Source organism: Girardinichthys multiradiatus, chromosome 13 (genome assembly GCF_021462225.1).
Source record: "Girardinichthys multiradiatus isolate DD_20200921_A chromosome 13, DD_fGirMul_XY1, whole genome shotgun sequence".
NCBI lineage: Eukaryota > Metazoa > Chordata > Actinopteri > Cyprinodontiformes > Goodeidae > Girardinichthys > Girardinichthys multiradiatus.
In genome coordinates, this window is record NC_061806.1 from 4,587,183 (window position 1) to 4,607,430 (window position 20,248).

At 39.4% G+C, this 20,248-nt stretch overlaps 1 protein-coding gene across 2 annotated transcripts in view; it reads right to left on the reverse strand.

The window, feature by feature from the left end:
* phf14 (PHD finger protein 14) overlaps positions 1-20,248 on the reverse strand; it is a 147,365-nt gene that overhangs the window by 26,282 nt on the left and 100,835 nt on the right. For both annotated transcript variants that reach the window (XM_047383503.1, XM_047383502.1), the window contains one exon: positions 15,627-15,744. In XM_047383503.1, the coding sequence (XP_047239459.1) occupies positions 15,627-15,744 (118 nt within the window). The remainder of the gene's footprint in view (positions 1-15,626; positions 15,745-20,248) is intronic.

Consider the following 20,248-nt stretch of genomic DNA (forward strand, 5'->3'; position numbering starts at 1 on the left):
GCTAGTGCCAGACAGGTCATATATTTACATATGACTCGTCGGCATCTTTTGAGAGTCCATAAACTTTCCTCGTTGCCATTTTAATAGTCTATTACTCTATGTAATGGCCAGTTAAAACATTAAGAATCACTTATCCAGAAAGTTTATTGATTCCCAATCCAGAAAATAATACTTACTTAAATATTATTTTACTAAATAAGGATAACTAATCAAACAAAATTAATAATGAATTATCCAAAAGGCAAATCGTTTTTTTTAATATTATTTATTTTAAATAATATTTTATCTACTCTTCTGAATTTGCATTTTGACTGGCTGTTTGGAGACATGCAAATTATTAAGACTAATTAGAGAACAAATCACCTATATAACTACAGTGGGAAGAACAAGTATTTGAAACACTGCCGATTTTGCAGGTGTTTCTATTTGCCAAGCATGTCGAAGTCTTTTATTTTTATCATAGGTACTCTTCAACTGTGAGAGACAGAATCTAAAACAAAAATCCAGAAAATGACATTGTGTTATTTTTAAGGAATTAATTTATATTTTATTGCATGACATAAGTATTTGATCACCAGTAAGAATCCCGGCTCTCACAGGCCTATTAGTTCTTCTTTAAGAAGCCCTCCTGCTCTCCACTCATTACCTGTATTAACTGCACCTGTTTGAACTCGTTATCTGTATAAAAGACACCTGTCCACACACTCAATCAGACAAACTCCAACCTCTCCACAATGGCCAAGACCAGAAAGCTGTGTAAGGACATCAGGGATAAAATAGTAGACCTGCACAAGACTGGGATGGGCTACAGGAAAATAGCCAAGCAGCTTGATGAGAAGACAACAACTGTTGCGCAATTATAAGAAAATGGAAGTTCAAGATGATGGCAAATCTCCCTCTGTCTGGGGCTCCATGGAAGATCTAACCTTGCGGGGCATCAATGATCATGAGGAAGGTGAGGGGTCAGCCCAGACCTCCATGGCAAGACCTAGTCAATGACCTGTAGAGAGCTGGGACCACAGTCTCAAAGAAGACCATTAGTAACACGCTACACCGCCACGGATTGCAGCACACGCAAGGTCCCCCTGCTCAAGCTAGTGCATGTCCAGGCCCATCTGAAGTTTGACCATCTGGATGATCCAGAGGAGGAATAGGAAAAGGTCATGTGGTCTGATGAGACAGAAATAGAGCTTTTTGGTCTTAACGTGTTTGGACGAAGAAGAAGGACAAGTACAACCCCAAGAACACAATCCCTACCGTGAAGCATGGAGGTGGAAACATCATTCTTTGGGGATGCTTTTCTGCAAAGGGAACAGGACGACTGCACCGTATTGCAGGGAGGATGGATGGGGCCATGTATCGGGAGATCTTAGCCAACAACTTTCTTCCCTCAGTAAGGGCATTGAAGATGGGTCGTGGCTGGGTCTTCCAGCATGACAACGACCCAAAGCACACAGCCAGGGCGACTAAGCAGTGGCTCAGTAAGAAGCATCTCAAGGTCCTGAAGTGGCCTAGCCAGTCTCCAGACCTGGACCTTATTGAAAATCTTTGCAGGGCCAGCCCCAAAATCTGAAAGATCTGGAGAAGATCTGTATGGAGAAGTGGTCCAAAATCCCTGCATGTTTCTGGACCGTATCTGCTGTATATTTTACATTTGTTTTCACATTGTACTTTTTGCAAGTGAACTATTACTTGTAAACAAAGCCACATGGGTGACGATCATTGTTCTCATTGGACAGAAATGACGGGGACGGGACAGAACACAGACCCAGACATTTAGGGAAACAGCTGTAGACGTGCTGCGTGCAGCACCTCTGTTCTGCATATTTGTGCCGTTATTACAGCTGCAAAATTATTGTGAGGGTGAAGAGCAGCTCCTTCAACACAGACTTTGAGACGTTCCATTTATAATGTTGGAACCCCGTCGGGGAATGCATGCTGAACGCCGACGTTCTCTACGTGCCTTGTCCCACAACAAGTCAGTAGCGTTGCTAAGCAACACACAGCTTATCAGGTATGATTAACTTACAACACACACCTTTGCTACCGGCTACAGTGGCTTTTTATGCACAAAGAAACGTACGCTTTTTGTTGTTGGTTCGGATTGGGGCCGGTTTGTATTCAGACCATAAGCGAACCGCACCAGAGTCCGTTTGGAAGCGGACCGAGACCACCTCAAAAAGTGGGTCTCAGTCCGGTTGTTTGGTCCAAGGAGGGAAACGAACTCTGGTCCATTTAAAGCGGACCAAAAGTGGCAAGTGTGAATACACCCTAAATATTTTGACTTTGTTTAAATTTTTTTCTATCTGAATTTGGAGGATCCAGCCCACAACTGGATAGTTCATGTGGAACAAGGTGATCATTTTATCAGCATTTGGCAAAGGTAAAAATGTAATGTTTGAAATTATTTGGAATTCAATGTCTTGTGATAAACAATCCGGCATTTGTACCAAACTTGAACTAAAACTTAGTTATCATCTCCTGCTTACTTTGTCCTTTAGACATTGTGGTCCTCTTCTCAGAAAACACCAGAGGTTTAGGGAGATCTGGCAAATGACTTCTTGTGCTAGAAGACAGTCGGCCATAAGCTGACGACCTCACTATCTCGGCCATATGAATCTAAAACGCACAGATCAGGTAATATTCTGCACTTAAAGCTGGCATTTAAGAAACATTCCTCCACCACAGGCAATGACGATGCATGGCTTGGCATTTAGAAGCGGATAATAAAACTTTCCTTAAATACAGCTCTCATCTCAGAGTGCTTTTTAGATGCCCTTAGTGGAGTCAATTATCTCCCCACATTTGCTATTACTGAGACACTCTAAGCACCTCGCGCCTTAAAAGGTCCGTGAATCATGCTTTCTGAAAAATGTCACATTCTTAACTGCCTCTCAAAATGTAGACCCTGCGATGTCAGTGACGGTGTACACGTGTTGGTGTCTTTTATTGATTTTTTTTACTTACATGTTCTTCCTTAATATGCTAGATGGGTTTAAATCGCATAATATTCTTATTTAAAAAACATTCATTCGACAGACATATAACAAAATGATTTATTACTAAATGATCAAAACTTAGATAAGTTATTGAACAGACTTTTTGCTTCCTGATTAAATGGCTAACTGAAGTCCATATTTTTTGTCACTGTGTTCTCTAACCAGTGAAATGTCACCTTGCTCTGGGGCAGAGAGCCCTGAAGCCTGGAGATTTTCCTGTTTAATGTAAATAAGTGGGAGGCCAGCATAGGAAGCTAAGAACCGATTCACAACACTCAAAGTATACAGCAAATGGAAAGAGAAGCAACAGTCTCTGAGGGAGCAGAGCAAAGAGAAAGACTAAATGTTTTAAATGGTTTCACATTGCTTGTTGTTATGTACTGTGTCCATCATAGATACACCTGGTGAAAAAAGTTAATTCATTTTTTGCATAGGCCAAGCATAATCTCTATTTGAGCACACAAAAAATCACTGTTAGAAATCATTGTTGATTTTTTACAAACTCACCTCTTTCAAACCCTTTACGACTTGAACCAAATAAACTAACTGATGGCGTTTGGTTTCTTTATTTTTTCTTGAAGAGTTCAGAGAGAACTTCTGATATGTAATCCACAACACCCTTCTTCCCTGGATTATAAATATGATGAGAGAAAGCTCACAGTTAAAAGAAGTGCTTTCAAAGATTGTTACCTTGTGGTCACCAAGTCTCCATTTCAACCATCAGACAGCATCTACATGCCACATGTTTGTTTTGGGGGAAGCCAAAGAAATGTGTGGGAGCCTTTTCTCTGCTACCATCACAAAAACTAATCTGGACAGTGTGTGGGAGACAGATGAACTTCACATAGAACTTTTCACCAACAAACACTGCATGTGGGTTTGTTGTGCAACAGAGGACCAATATATAGTCAGTGGATAAGCACTCCACGCCACTGTTAGGTATGGTGGGGGATATGTGATGGTGTGGGATTGTTTCTCTTCCAAAGAACCCGGAACACACTGTTAGAGTACATGTTGTTGGCAGTCAACCCTGTGGACAACAAAGGACTGTGTGCAACTTCATATAACGGCCTGTATGACTGCATGGCCACACAACAGAGGAACTTGTAAAATACTCCATATCCCAGCATTTACAGTACTTCACACCTGTGTGTGAGGTAAACCCATTGCACAAGGGAGCTCATAGGAAGGAGATATCCCAGTAACATCATTAGAGCCATAAAAGCACAGTGCAGGGTGAACCTTCCACTTTTTCCAGGAATTGCTGGTCATGTAAGGAAGCAAAGTGCTATAACCAAGCTGTACAATTGTCCTGAACTTGCTGGCCACGTAAAAGACCTTCCTGCCTTTAAAAAACTTTGCATACGAATCAAGATGAAGTTTAAATCTAGTTTAAAACAACTCTGTACTTGTTCGGTACACGTGCCTGGTGATACTGAAAGGGTTGTACTTAAAAACGTTTGGTATGAATATATGTGCTGTTACCACCCTACTCAATATCCGAGAGTCTTCAGTCAGATGAGCTGCAACACAGACCGCTCTAAGAAATCCTTCCTGCCTACAGCCATCACCATCTATTATGATTATTAGAAGAAACTTATATAATGACAGCTGCTGCAATGTCACATGCCCCCTCAGGATTAATAAAGTATTAGTGAACTGAATTAATTGAAAAAGATTAGATTAATTAAAGAATCACAAACACACAATTTGTGTCTTGAACTAAGTACAATACAGAGACAAAATAATGACCATACAAAACATTGTCTCATAAGATCTGCTTTTTGCAAAGTCAGACCCAGAATCCTGGATAAACGCTCCATGCTCAGTTTCAGCTAAATGAAGCTGCTGTTTGGGTAGAGCATCATAGAACAAATAAAAAGTGAATAAACCTGAAGAAGACAAAACTACAGGCAAAAAGATCTTCCAACAAGTGATAACCAAGGCCACTGGGGGCCTCGCAGCCACACAGAAAGAAAACCTTTTCGGTCGGGATGTCTACTGGTTTCAGGCATTCGGCACATTTACCTGCAAAAGATTCTCCATAAATAATTTGAAAAAAGAATATATTTTATGTTTATGTTATTTAATCCTCTTAAAGTTTAGACACTTTTAATGTCAATAATTCCCTTCCTCCAATGTTGATGTCGATAAGCTGTAGTCAAAGCAGATAATGTGCATTTATACCCAATTCATTAACTAACTTGCTGTTATATAACTTAACTGTTCTGCTAAACAGTTAAGACAGTTAAATAATAGTACTTTTGTTTATTTTTGTCTAACTATAAATACTTTGCTGAATTTTAAAAGTGATATGAAAAGTCCATTTTAAATTAGATTTAAATTTAAATTTGTCCAGGGACCACTTAACATTTATAGAGAGCCATAACCTTTCAATTTTCTTCATAACTGAATGTTTCATTTTTGTGACTCAGCATTTCCAACATTTACTTCCTTTGCACCACCATCAATCAGCCCCTAATTTCAACAAAGAATAGGTTCAGCAAGGAAGAATATAGCCTCTACTGCCAAGCAAAAAGAAGAGAACAGTTTTCAATTAGGCAGAGGCGCTACCACAAGGCATTTTATACTGCAATTTAATACAGTGACAACCAACAAAAAGGCAAAAAAACCTCCTGGTAGGATAACCTGTAACCTTTATAGCGGCAGATAATCAGGATTAATTGTTTTGGGGTGCCAATCAGGTCTCCCTTAATATGTTTATTTTCCTTTGAAACACACAAAACAGACAAAGGTTGTTAGCAACAATGCGTCCCACCCTAAAAATCAAATGAAACCCCAAAACAGTTTCATTTAGAAGGCTCAAATGTATTGACAAACACAAAAATAGAGCTTATACAACAAAACCAATCAGTTCTTTAGCTTAAATTTCAGTTCAGTGTACAAAAAAAACAAAACAAAAGTTTCATTAATAGCTTATATCTGCCATGACCAATGCAAACTAAGACTGGTTCTGCTGGAGGTTTCTTCCTGTTAAAAGGGAGTTTTTCCTCTCCACTGTCGCTACATGCATGCTCAGTATGAGGGATTGCTGCAAAGTCAATGCCAGTGACTGTCCACTGTCCCTACATGCTCATCTGGGAGGAGTGAATGCTACAAGTCACTGACTGGATGCAATCTGCAGGGTTTCCTTAGATAGAAAAACTTTTTAACAAATTTGAATAAATAACTGAATCTGACTGCACTGTTCAATGGTTAGGATTAATTGGAATGTATGTACCTGACTTTTGTGAAGTGCCTTGAGACGACATGGATTGGTGCTATATAAATAAACTGAATTGAAAGTGAAACTGAATTAGTACATTTGAGTAAATTAACAATACCCGAAGTGGAATCAAAACAATGCTCAGTAACACAACAACATTCTACCCTTAGCAGCAACTACAAAGACAAAATGCCGGTTGAACTTAAATTACTGATGCCAGATCATCACTTCACAGCTACTTTCTTCTGGGTAGAAGGTCCCCTGACTTTATCCACAACAGCTTTCAATTCCTCATAGAGGAGCATCCTGAACAAGACATAAACCACCTGCAGATTTGTTGTTTTCAAGGATGTAATTGTCTGGATGAGGCCAAGATCAACAAACAATTTCAAATGCTTCCAACTAGCACTCTTTTTGACAATGACAGTGGGTTATCCCCAAGGAAGTGCTGGACTGGACGAATGTGTAACACACAAAGTGAGTCAATGAAAGTTGGGCATGCTGGTAAGTTTGTATGTGGTGCATGATCAAACGGAGAGCAATCAGGCTGTCCCAGTAAATTAGGTCAAATGAAGAGACCTTAAGCCTTAAGCTGTTGTTGGTTGCTGAGCTATTTGGAGTGAGACTGTTTATAAGGTGTTTATAATAGTGTATCAGTGCTTTTTCTCTTTACTCCTCTCAGAGGGATAAGAAAGGTAGAAATAAATGGGAAAAAAGCATGTGCACAAACTCATTTTCCAAAGGACCCATCACTTTGCAACACTTTTTTCCTGATGCCTTTGAGTCATTCTCTTGACCACAGTTGCCAGCAGGGGGTGACAATTATAAACCAGCTGGGGGCGGGGTAGAGTAGGATAGGGTCTGATGGGCAAATGAAAAACATTGGGAGCAACATCAGAGACAGGTGGCGCTAAATACTAGACTGTAAAGAACCCGCTTGTTACAACTTCTGAGTATGAAGCATCGGACATGAACAAGGTGAAAGAGGAACAGGTATGATATCCCATATGTTTAGATACCGCTACCATCCATAAATGTACAGTTCTCTTAAGCATTGATTACATGTAACCACATCAGAAGCAGCTACATAATGGCTGGTAAATGCTAAATGGCCTGCACTTGTTTAACGGTTTATCAAGCCAGAGCACTGCAAAGTGCTTTACACTACAATCAGTCATCCACACATTCGTGGCCTGCCCTAGTTTATCACTTTATCTAGTCGAAGAACCCCAAAGTGTTTTACACTATAATCAGTCATCCACACATTCATACACACATTCACACCTCATCAATGCCTTTTTGTTTATGCAGCAATAACGTGTAGGCTGATTGGAAATCACACTGTAATATTGTGTGAAAAGGTTTTTACTTACAGGAGTTAGTGACATTTGTGTTGCTTCCAGTCATATGCACAGCTCATATAAACAGTGAAATAAAGTGATTCCTCTGAAAATATTTTTTTATTCTCAGCTGGTATAGAAGACAAAATAAACCTATGAAAAACAGTAGGGCTCAAAACTGCAGCTCTTTAGGAAAATAGAACCTATTACACAGGCTGATCTCTGTCAGCTGGTTTTGATCCCAGCTAAAGCACTTAGATCAACTTGTGACTGCTGTTAATACAGGCAGCAGGATGGTGTAAAGGTCTCCCTTTAATATCACAGTTTGTCTATACACATAGCAATCTGACTAACCCACTGGATTTACTTCAGCTAAATGTATGACCTGATAAAACAGAGAATGTCTCTCACCAAGGACTATATTGGTTAACGACTTGATTTGTGATAATCAGATTATTTTATTTTGTTTAACAGAAACCTGGCTACAGCAAGAGGATGATGTGAGTATAAAGATGATGTTAGTATAAATAAATCAACTCCTTTTAATTACAGTATTTAAATTTTCACATTCTTTAAAATACTGGGCGAGGAGGAGTAGCAGCTACCTTTCAGTCAGATTCATCGATTAATCCCCGGCCGGTTAATAGCTACAATTCTTTGGAATATTTAGCCTTTAGTTTTTCTCATCTAAATTGCATAACACTAAAACCACCTCTGTTTGTCATTACTCTCAATTTTATCATCAGTTCTCAGATTTCTTATCTAAGGTAATGTTAAATACTGATAAGCTAAGTATAGTGGGTTATTTAAACATTCATGTTGACCCTGAAAGTGATAGCCTAAATGTAGACTTTAATCCTATCTTAGATTCCACTGGCCTTGCTCAAAACATCATCAGACCTACCCATTCCTGTCATCATACTCTGGACCTTGAGCTGACATATTGTAGCAGAGTAAACAAAAAGCAGTATTTTCTCATTACCTTGTCCTGTCTGACCATTTGATACTAACTTTTTAGTTAAATCTGACTGACTACTCTGCTCCTATGAGCAAATTTAATTATATTAGATCTTTATCATACATTGCTATAACAACTTTCAAAGAATCTGTTCCATTTTTAATTTCATCAGTATCACAGAAAAGCCCAGCAGAGGGCAGCAATTGATTTCTACCCTTTCACAAATTGATGCTCTTGTTTATATTGTTACTTCCTTATTGAAGGCTGCATTAGACAATGTAGCCCTCTCGAAAAATAAGGTAATTATTCATAGGAGGCTGGCTCCCTGGTTTAATTCAGAGCTGCATACTTTAAAGCACAATGCTAGGAAATTGGACAGAAAATAGCACTAGAGCAGTCCTACATAATCTGGAAAAATAGTCTTCGTATGTATTTAAAGACCCTTTGCCAAGCTGGAACCAAATATTTCTCATCATTGATAGAGAAAAATAAGAAAATTTCCTAGGTTTCTTTTTAGTACAATTGCTAAACTTACATAGAGTGATAGCTCTGTTGAGCCAGCCATTTCCTCAGCTTTCATCAGTAATGATTTTAAGTTACTCTTTATGAATAAAACTGATTCTATTAAATATAAATCATTAGCATCCTTCTGAACATAATTACCTCCTCCCTAATAAGTGTGGCAGCATTTTAGGTAACTGTAGAACCTAATCTGAGTTTGGACTATTTTGTTCCAGTTTAGCTTTCTGAGTTATCAAAAATATTAGCTTCATCTAACCCATCAACTTGTATGTTAGACCCAATTCCAACCAAGTTATTTAAGAATGTCTTCTCTTTGATTACTTCCCACAATTTAGATGTGATGTGATTAATCTATCCTTAGTAAACATATATGTACCACAGGCTTTTTAAGGTTGTTGAAACTAAACCTTTGATTACACCCTTCTATCAATCAAGATTACTTAACAAATTACAGACTTATATCTAATCTTCCTTTCTTATCTAACATTCTTAAGCTAAATTTTGCTAATCAAGTAAGAAGTAAGAGCATTTGTAAAGCTCACTAATAATCTCATGGCCTCAGATAAAGGACCAGCATCTGTACCTGTCCTGTTAGTTATCAGTGCTGCATTTGATACAGTGCACCACAATATTCTCTTAGAAAGGCGGTAATTTGCGGTAGGGATCAGGTGAACAGCACTAGGTTTATTTAAATTTTATTCGTCCAGCAGATTTGAGTGTATTCATGCAAATGATAAGTCTTCACACTCCGGGGTTACCTGAAGAGTACCACAGGGTTCAGTGCTCGAGCAAATTCTCTTTACTATATATATATACAGGTCCTTCTCAAAATATTAGCATATTGTGATAAAGTTCATTATTTTCCATAAAGTTATGATGAAAATTTAACATTCATATATTTTAGATTCATTGCACACTAACTGAAATATTTCAGGTCTTTTTTTGTCTTAATACGGATGATTTTGGCATACAGCTCATGAAAACCCAAAATTCCTATCTCACAAAATTAGCATATTTCATCTGACCAATAAAAGAATGTGTTTTTAATACAGAAAACGTCAACCTTCAAATAATCATGTACAGTTATGCACTCAATACTTGGTCGGGAATCCTTTTGCAGAAATGACTGCTTCAATGCGGCGTGGCATGGAGGCAATCAGCCAAGGTGCCAAGTCGTGCTGAAAAATGAAATCTTCATCTCCATAAAGCTTTTCAGCAGATGGAAGCATGAAGTGCTCCAAAATCTCCTGATAGCTAGCTGCATTGACCCTGCCCTTGATAAAACACAGTGGACCAACACCAGCAGCTGACACGGCACCCCAGACCATCACTGACAGTGGGTACTTGACACTGGACTTCTGGCATTTTGGCATTTCCTTCTCCCCAGTCTTCCTCCAGACTCTGGCACCTTGATTTCCGAATGACATGCAGAATTTGCTTTCATCTGAAAAAAGTACTTTGGACCACTGAGCAACAGTCCAGTGCTGCTTCTCTGTAGCCCAGGTCTGGGGAATGCAGCACCTGTAGCCCATTTCCTGCACACACCTGTGCACGGTGGCTCTGGATGTTTCTACTCCACACTCAGTCCACTGCTTCCGCAGGTCCCCCAAGGTCTGGAATCGGCCCTTCTCCACAATCTTCCTCAGGGTCCGGTCACCTCTTCTCGTTGTGCAGCGTTTTCTGCCACACTTTTTCCTTCCCACAGACTTCCCACTGAGGTGCCTTGATACAGCACTCTGGGAACAGCCTATTCGTTCAGAAATGTCTTTCTGTGTCTTACCCTCTTGCTTGAGGGTGTCAATAGTGGCCTTCTGGACAGCAGTCAGGTCGGCAGTCTTACCCATGATTGGGGTTTTGAGTGATGAACCAGGCTGGGAGTTTTAAAGGCCCCAGGAATCTTTTGCAGGTGTTTAGAGTTAACTCGTTGATTCAGATGATTAGGTTCATAGCTCGTTTAGAGACCCTTTTAATGATATGGTAATTTTGTGAGATAGGAATTTTGGGTTTTCATGAGCTGTATGCCAAAATCATCCGTATTAAGACAATAAAAGACCTGAAATATTTCAGTTAGTGTGCAATGAATCTAAAATATATGAATGTTAAATTTTCATCATGACATTATGGAAAATAATGAACTTTATCACAATATGCTAATATTTTGAGAAGGACCAGTATATGGTAAATATATATATAAATGTGTGTGTGTGTGTGTGTGTGTGTGTGTGTGTGGATGCTTCCAATTGGTAAAATGATCAGACAGCAAGGAATACATTTCCACTGTTAGGCTAATAAAATTCAGCTATATTTATGCATAAATCCTGACTATTTAAATCAGTTAGGCAAATTACCACTATGTCTTGATGACATAAAAACGTGGATGACTTAACATTTTCTGCTTCAAAATTCACACAAGACATAGTTGTACTTGGACCTGACTGAAAAAAAATGCTTAGTCAGCCACTCACTCTGGATAGCATCAAATTGAACATTGATGTTATCTTTAACCAGACCTGTCATTTAGATTTCATATTAAACAGGTTTCTAGGATTTCCTTTTTTCACCTGAAGAATACTGAGAAAACATTTTGAAATATCCTGTCCAGGAATGACCCTGAAAACTAGTCCATGTATTTTTTACTTCAAGGCTGGAATATTGTACTTCTTTACTAGCAGGAATTTAGCAAAAGAGCAGTCAAAAGCCTTGTGTCATCCTACAGTGGCTGTGAGCAGTTTTTTTTTGTTTGTGCTGTGTTTCTCTCTGCCTGGAGGGTGTGACTGGCAGGTGCAGCTATAGCAGGTGTTTCTTAAGGAGCCTGGGGGGAGGCGTCAGCCCGTTGTCTCTATCAGCGTGATCTGATCATTCTGTGACAGTGACCTGTATTACAAGCTCCTGTTCTCTGTATCAATGCTCCGCCAAATTCTGGAAAAGACTCCTTGCAGCTCCAACCGTGAGCCTCCCTTCCTTTCCTACCTCCAGCCCTGCAGCTCTGAGATCACCTCGCAGAAACACTAAACCATTCCTCACCTGCCTGTCCACCCTCCAACACCACATGATAAGCTGAAGCACTGTCACTTAAGGATCACAAAAAGAGAAAGTCACCACTGTGAATCTCTGTGCTACTCCTCCTGCCAAACTCAGCCTCTGTGGGGCACATTTACCACCTCCAACAAGCCATCATCCTCTCTCTTCTCCTCCTCAGAGCCAATCCAGGATCCCTTTGCCAGCTCCAGTCAATATTCTACCTTTTTTGTACATATTCCAAATTAACTGTTACACTGCTGTTCAGTCTCCGTAATCCACACTCAGAGTTGGTAAAGCCAACACTGACACCTTGAGCTTATAAAAAATGCTTCTGCAAGAGTTCTGACAATTAAAAAGAGAGATCATATCATATATATCCCTGTTAAATCCAGAATATAATTTAAAATAATTCTCTTTCTTACATATAAACCCCTAATAATCAAGCTCTGTCATACATCAGAGATCTGACTGTTCCATATGTTCCTAACAGAGCAGTAGGTGGTTCCTAGAGTTTCTAAAAGTAGAATGGGAGGCAGATATTTTGGTTATCAGGCTCTTCTCCTGTGAAACCAGCTCCCAGTTTTCATCCGCTGAGGCAGACATCTTGTCTACTTTAAAGACTAGGCGCAAAACTTTCCTTTTTGATAAAGCTTATACACTCACCCACCACTTTATTAGGTACACCTTGCTAGTACCAGGTTGGACTCCCTTTTACCTTCAGAACAGCCTTAATCCTTCGTGGCATAGATTCAACAAGGTACTGGAAACATTCCTCAGAGAGTTTGGTCCATGTTGACATGATAGCATCACACAGATGCTGCAGATTTGTCGGCTGCACATCCATTATGCAAATCTCCTGTTCCACCACATCAAGGTGCTCTATTGGATTGAGATCTGGTGACTGTGGAGGCCATTTGAGTAAAGTGAACTCATCGTCATGTTCAAGAAACCAGTCTGAGATGATTTGTGCTTTATGACATGGTGTGTTGTCCTGCTGGAAATAACCATCAGAAGATGGGTCCACTGTGGTCATAAAGGGATGGACATGGTCAGCAACAATACTCAGGTAGGCTGTGGGGTTGACACGATGCTCAATTGGTACTAAGGGGCACAAGGAAATATTCCCCATTCCATTACACCACCAGCCTGAACAGTTTATACAAGGCAGGATGGTTCTATGCTTTCATGTTGTTGATGCCAAATTCTGACACTACCATCCGAATGTCGCAGCAGAAATCGAGACTCATCAGACCAGACAACATTTTTCCAATCTTCTATTGTCCAATTTTGGTGAGCTTGTGCAAATTGTAGCCTCAGTTTCCTGTTCTTAGCTGACAGGAGTGGCACCCGGTGTGGTCTTCTGCTGCTGTAGCCCATCCGCCTCAACGTTCGACGTGTTGTGCATTCAGAGATGCTCTTCTGCATGCCTTGGTTGTAACGGGGGGTTATTTGAGTTACTGTTGCCTTTCTATCAGCTCAAACCAGTTTGCCCATTCTCCTCTGACCTCTGGCATCAACAAGGCATTTGCACCCACCGAACTGCCACTCACTGGATATTTTCTCTTTTTCGGACCATTCTCTGAAAACCATAGAGATGGTAGTGTGTGAAAATCCCAGTAGATCAGCAGTTTCTGAAATACTCAGACCAGCCCGTCTGGCAACAACAACCATGCCACGTTCAAAGTCACTTAAATCACCTTTCTTCCCCATTCTGATGCTCGGTTTGAACTGCAGCAGATTGTCTTGACCATGTCTACATGCCTAAATGCATTGAGTTGCTGCCATGTGATTGGCTGATTAGAAACCTAATAAAGTGGCCGGTGAGTGTATTTAAAGTGACTTACGTTCAGGGGTGAAAGTACTTTTAAATTCTTGCTGGTACTATTACAAAAATCTTCACCGATTCATGTTGTTCTATTTCTCAATTTCATGCTTTTAAAAAAGCAAAGTCCAAATCCAAATAAATGGAAACATTTCATTATTTTACTGTAGGCTACCTGTATGGATGAGGCAGAAATGAGAAGCACTTGATAATATTAGAAAAATGCATTTTAATTATTTGTTTCCGTGGGTCCTGCAGTTGCTACTTTTTTCGGATATGGTGCCTGCTCACCTTGACCCTCAGCTTGCTCAAAATCTTGATTCTGAACAAAATCTTGATTCTGATTTTCGGGGAAACATTTCATCTTCAGGATCTCTGTCTTGTCTTTTGATCAAAGAAATTATTTTTCTTGATATCAACAATTGTTTTTCATTTGAATTATTTCATTTGACTATTTCGTCATGTTTACCCCATTTTTTTTTTTGATAGCCGACAGATATTTAAAACATGTTGAAGGTATTTCAGCCAACCACAAGAATGTGTGGAATTTCTTTAGTGTCATATGTTGTTTATCTGGCGTTTTATGTCCCTTCAGCTGGGACTTTTTGACCCTTAGCAACCATAGACCTGCATGCGCACTTGTGTACTGTTAAGTGAAATCTTCATCAGCTCATAAGGAGGTTTTTTCTAGCCTTTCTGTCGTTAAAATGCAACAAAATAGCATGAAACACAACTGTTTACTCTCCCATTGATTTTAATTGGCACATTTTGCAACAATTAAACATAGTGGTACGCATTTTAAAGGCTGGCCACTAGGGGAGGGTAGAGAAGCAAGGCAATAACACTGAGGCTCCAAAACACCACACAAACAGTTAAGAAACAATTCAGAATAAGTAAAAAAATAAAATAAAATGTATAAGCAAATGAAGTTGTGTTTTAGACTGCATATTGCTAGCAGATCTATTTTCTGACCCAAAGTGCAGCTGTGACTGGTTCTGAATGAGAGCTTTATTGAAGGCAGTCACTTTCCCCTCTTCCCGGTACTGAGTACTGCTGGAGCATCTTTTAGTGGGACGCAGTACTGGACCATATATTTTCACCCCTGCTTATAATATCCTGAGCTATCTCTGTTATGATGTTATAGGTTTAGGCTAATAGAAGACATAGTGAACTTTTGCTTACTCTGCTACATTCTCCTTCTACTCTCCAATTTTGCATTATTGGCTGTTATTTTATTCTTTTAACTTTATTTTCTCTCGCTGTTTATTTTTTCCTCTTCCTAGAAGCTAAACCACAGCCTGGTGTTCTTGGAGGTTGAAATGAAGTCCATCCTCTGCTTGAAGGGCTAGATACTACTTTCCCTGACCTACATCACAACAATAGCTATGACAACACAACAAAATTGTGTAAACTCGAACAATCTAGATGAAAGGGTGAAGCTGCGCTCCAAATAATCTGATGTCACATGTGCATGTCCAATTTTATACATCTAAACGTATTAAGACTTCGGTTACTAGTGGACATCTTAACTCAAATTATACAAAAAGTGTGACGATTACCAGACATTCATGCCAAACTCCAGACTTAACTTACTGCAGGTTATTGACAAAAACGGGGGTTAAAAACATTTTTTTCAGCTGGTTTGTTTTGTGTGTTTTGGCCATTTTAAAGGTCCTTAATACTATAGGTCTTTAGTATAACCAAAACATTTCTGCACATGCACACCATTTCAACTCACCTTAGATGATGATGGGTCACACTCCTGGCAGATCCAGCCATATCCCGTCTGCTTGGGGGATTTTTTCAGCGGGGGGTCCAGGCACCCAAAGTGATAACAGAGCTGGCACTCATCACACCTGAAGCACAGGACAGGAAGTTTACATGCTATGTTTAACATAAATAGTGCTGCTTCCCTCCTTCAATCAAACTAGCAGGTCTGGATTGATGATGGATGATAACAAGCCAGCAAGGTGTCACCCATGAGACTTTGCTAATGTATTTCTACCCCTCTTTAATCACTGTACTCCCTCGACGTTACATCGCCATGCACTGTTCAGTGGTTTTTCTCAGTGCCCTGATAAATACAGGTCTTGTTAGTGTCAGAGAAATGCTTGTTACGTCTCCCAAGGCTGGACTGTTTTTTCAAACTCATGAGAAGCGGCACGGCTCAGACAACACAGTAAAAACCTGCCATAAATAAATAAAAAACAAACAGATATAGCACAAAAAACTTTAGGCCACAGACAGTAGCTACAATTTTGTAAAATTTTGAGACTATTTCTATAAAGGTTAAGAAGTGTTTAAGGGTGATCTTTGTGGTGATAATTCCCCTTATGTGCTCTAATCCCTCACTAAGTTGGTCATTAAAAGAATTCAAAAACATTATGCTTTTAATAACATATTTTCTCAGAAAAAAGGAGAAAAGTAATGAATCAAAACGTATAGAGTGGAGGGACCTCCTCCCTTGTGTAATTCTCATTTTCTCTTAGTCAGTACTGTATGTTAGTGTAGTTTCTTACAATACCTTCAGTTGTAAAATACAGCTGTTATGAGTGGTTTACTGATGATGGGCGGAACAACTTTAGATGGTTCAAAAAAGGCCAAACCTATTAGAATTTACTCTCTGTGAACTGATGATTGGTAGAGTTCTGGGGAATCAATTCCAAGTCTTTTAAATTTCTATATTGGATGAAAAACTACAAATTTGGACTGAAAATTAAGCTAATGCGTAATTCATATTTATTTATTTACAACATTATTTGGTTTTGATTTTTAAGGGCAAATATTGTTACATTTTAGAGCTCTGACATAAAAATATTAAATATACTATTACTATCACTATTATTTTACTAAAAAGATCATCAACCCAGGAAATATGGGTGATCTTTGTAATGCTAAACAGCCTGAGAACTGAGGCAACCACAGCTGTTGCTTGTGAGTATCAAGTTTACCAGGTAAGAAAACACTTTGTCTTACAGTGTTTTTCCTTTCTTTTTTTGATTCTTCCTTCTACACAAAAAAACTATGTAGTTTACCCCAAGGCCTGGGGACATCTGATAGATATCAGTTGTTAATATTATTAGCAATGTCAAAGAAAGCTATAACTCAGAGATGGCTAGATGCAGATCCACCATCACTTACGGACTGGAAGGAAATAATCATGGAAATTCACACAATGGAGAGACTGACCTTTTCACTAAGACTTGCTTTGGGGAAATTTAACAAATACTGGAAGAAGTTGAATGCCTACCTGGACATGGAATCAAATGTGAACTTAATGTAATTACCATCCCCTTTTTTTTTTTGGGATGTTTATATTTTATATCTATATACATGGTTTTCTGGATGCTCTAGACTTTTGTTTGTAGGGGTCTGTTTGTTCTCTCTTTTATTTTTTTTATGCAAAACGTTAAAAATAAAGTAAAAAAAAGAAGACCTTTAGTAACACACTACGCCGCCATGGATTAAAATCCTGCAGTGGAAGCAAGGTCCCCCTGCTCAGGCCAGCACACATTCAGGCCCGTCTGAAGTTTGCCAATGACCATCTGGATGGTCCAGAGAAGGAATGGGAGAAGGTCATGTGGTCTGAGACAAAAAGAGCTTTTTGGTCCTCCTCCTTCCCTCACTAAGGGCATTGACGATGGGTTGTGGCTGGGTCTTCCAGCATGACAACGACCCGAAGCACACAGCCAGGGCCACTAAGGAGTGGCTCCATAAGAAGCATCTCAAGGTCCTGGAGTGGCCTAGCCAGTCTCCAGACCTGAACCCAATCGAAAATCTTTGGAGGGAGCTGAAAGTCCGTATTGCCCAGCAACAGCCCTGAAACCTGAAGGATCTGGAGAAATCTGTATGGAGGAGTGGTCCAGAATTCCTGCTGCAGTGTTTGCCAACCTCGTCAAGAACTACAGGAAACGTCTGATATCTGGAATTGTAAACAAAGGTTTCTGTACCAAATATTAAGTTTTTTTTCTGATGTATCAAATATTTATGTCATGCAATAAAATGGAAATTAATTACTGAAAATGTGATGTTCTGGATTTTTGCTTTAGATTCCGCTACTCACAGTTGAAGAATGCCTATGATAAGTTAGGTGAATCACATGCTAGTGGGAAAACTTGCAAAACTCAGGTGTACCACATGCTTTGCAAGTGGAAAAACCTGCAAACTTGTTCTCCCCACTGTATTTAGCCTGTTGCAAGAGAAAAAAAGTGGGGTTTCATTTTTCAAAGTCATATTTTCACCAAGTCATTCATACATTTATAAAAGTCACAGTTCCCTAACTAAATATTTAGTTAGAAGCTAAATATTTAGCATGCTAACTAAATTTTTAGTTTGTAGCTAAACATTAAGCTTGTAAACCAGAAGTCCCGATTTGGTGGACCAGGGTCTGGATCCGGACCCACGAGCCGTTCGATCCGGACCCAAACTGATTTTAAACATTCATATATTACTGCATGTTGTCCAACTTCACTTGCGGCACATCTCGTGTTAATGTGGTATAGCCATGCGGAGTGTTTTGCCCCGGGCTGCACATGATGCAAATCATGCAAGTAGCTGTGTCTATGGAAATGGTTTTCACTTCACAGGTATGCCCTGTCAGGTTTAATAAGTGGGATTTCAAGCCTTATAAATGGGGTTGGGACCATCAGTTGTGTTGTGCAGGAGGTGGATATAGTACACAGCTGATAGTCCTACTGAATAGACTGTTAGAATTTTTATAATGGCAAGAAAAAAGCAGCTAAGAAAAGAACAATGAGTGGCCATCATTACTTTAAGAAATGAAGGTCAGTCAGTCCGAACAATTGGGAAAACTTTGAAAGTGTCCCCAAGTGCAGTCCCAAAAACCGTCAAGCGCTACAAAGAAACTGGCTCACATGAGGACCGCCCCAGGAAAGTGAAAAGCAAAAGGGTCAACAAGTGCTAAGAATCACTGGGAACTACTTCAAGACTGTTGGAAAACCATTTCAGGTGACTACCTCTTGAAGCTCATCAACAGAATGCCAAGAGTGTGCAGAGCAGTAATCAAAGCAAAAGGTGGCTACTTTGAAGAACCTAGAATATAAGCCATATTTTCAGTTGTTTCACACTTTTTGTTCAGTATATCATTCCACATGTGTTAATTCATAGTTTTGATGCCTTCAGTGTGAAGCTACAATATTCATAATCATGAAAATAAAGAAAACTCTTTGAATGAGAAAGTGTCCAAACTTTTGGTCTGTACTGTACATCTCAAGTTTTAATAAGAATTTTAAGGATGACCTATCATTCTAATCCTGACAGTCTTTTGAACGCTGTACATTTCATCAAAAATGGTAATATCACCTGTGTACATTTGTCTGAGTGCCTAATGTCTAAACAAAAAGTGGTCCGTTTAGGTTTTAACAAGCCCCATATTGATTTATGTGGCCCCTGCTGGTCAAACCCCTAAATTAAGTGAGAATACGGGAAAGGTTCATGTTGTTTTCCAGACAAATACAGTATTTATTACAATGGTCTGTATCCTAAACCAACATTTAGTGAGTACCACTGTTGTAACTTTTCAGCCACAAATTGTTGATGTAATGATGTAAAGCTAAATGAATGGTATAAAAGGCAAGAACGTCCACTAATGCATGTTTTTAATCACAAAAGAGGCAGTAGTGGAGCAAAATGAGGCAATATATCTTTATGAAAATAATTTATGACTTTACAGTTTGAAACTGCAATCGAAATATTACATTTTGATAGGCTACACACAAAAGGAAGACCCCTTCTGACTGACAGAAATGGTTTAACCCTGCTACTCAGCAGCCAATGGGAAAATTCAACAATGACCATTTCAAACTGTACAACTGGCCAAATGGCTCAGAATCACATGAAATCAACATGTAAACAACACGTCAATGACGTGTAGCCAATGTGTTGTTAACGCGCAAACACCACGTAGACAACACGTTGTTAACATGTTTACTTGTTGTTTGCACGTTAGTTTTTGACACGTAAACAACATGTAGACAACGTGTTGTTAAAACGTTTGCGAGTAATTTACATGTTGTGAACGTGTTGTCAGAATCGTCAGAAGTCACATGTTTGTGAACCAGCTGGCTTTCCATATGTGTCAGTCAAGACTGCTGCTGCTACTTTAACCGCAAAGCATTTTCTCATTTAATATGTAGATGCAAACATTTCATTCCTGCCGGCTGCTGTGTCTAACTTTTGAACAGGCACGAAGGACAGCTAAGTGGGTCAGCGACATTCTGGTCCTCACTTCAAGCCAGCTGGTGGAGGTAATGCCCCACTCCATTATATGCAAACCGCCAGAAAACGACAAAGAAGAAGCTATGCCGGTCCTTCAACGTGCATTGCTAAGTTAGTAGCTTG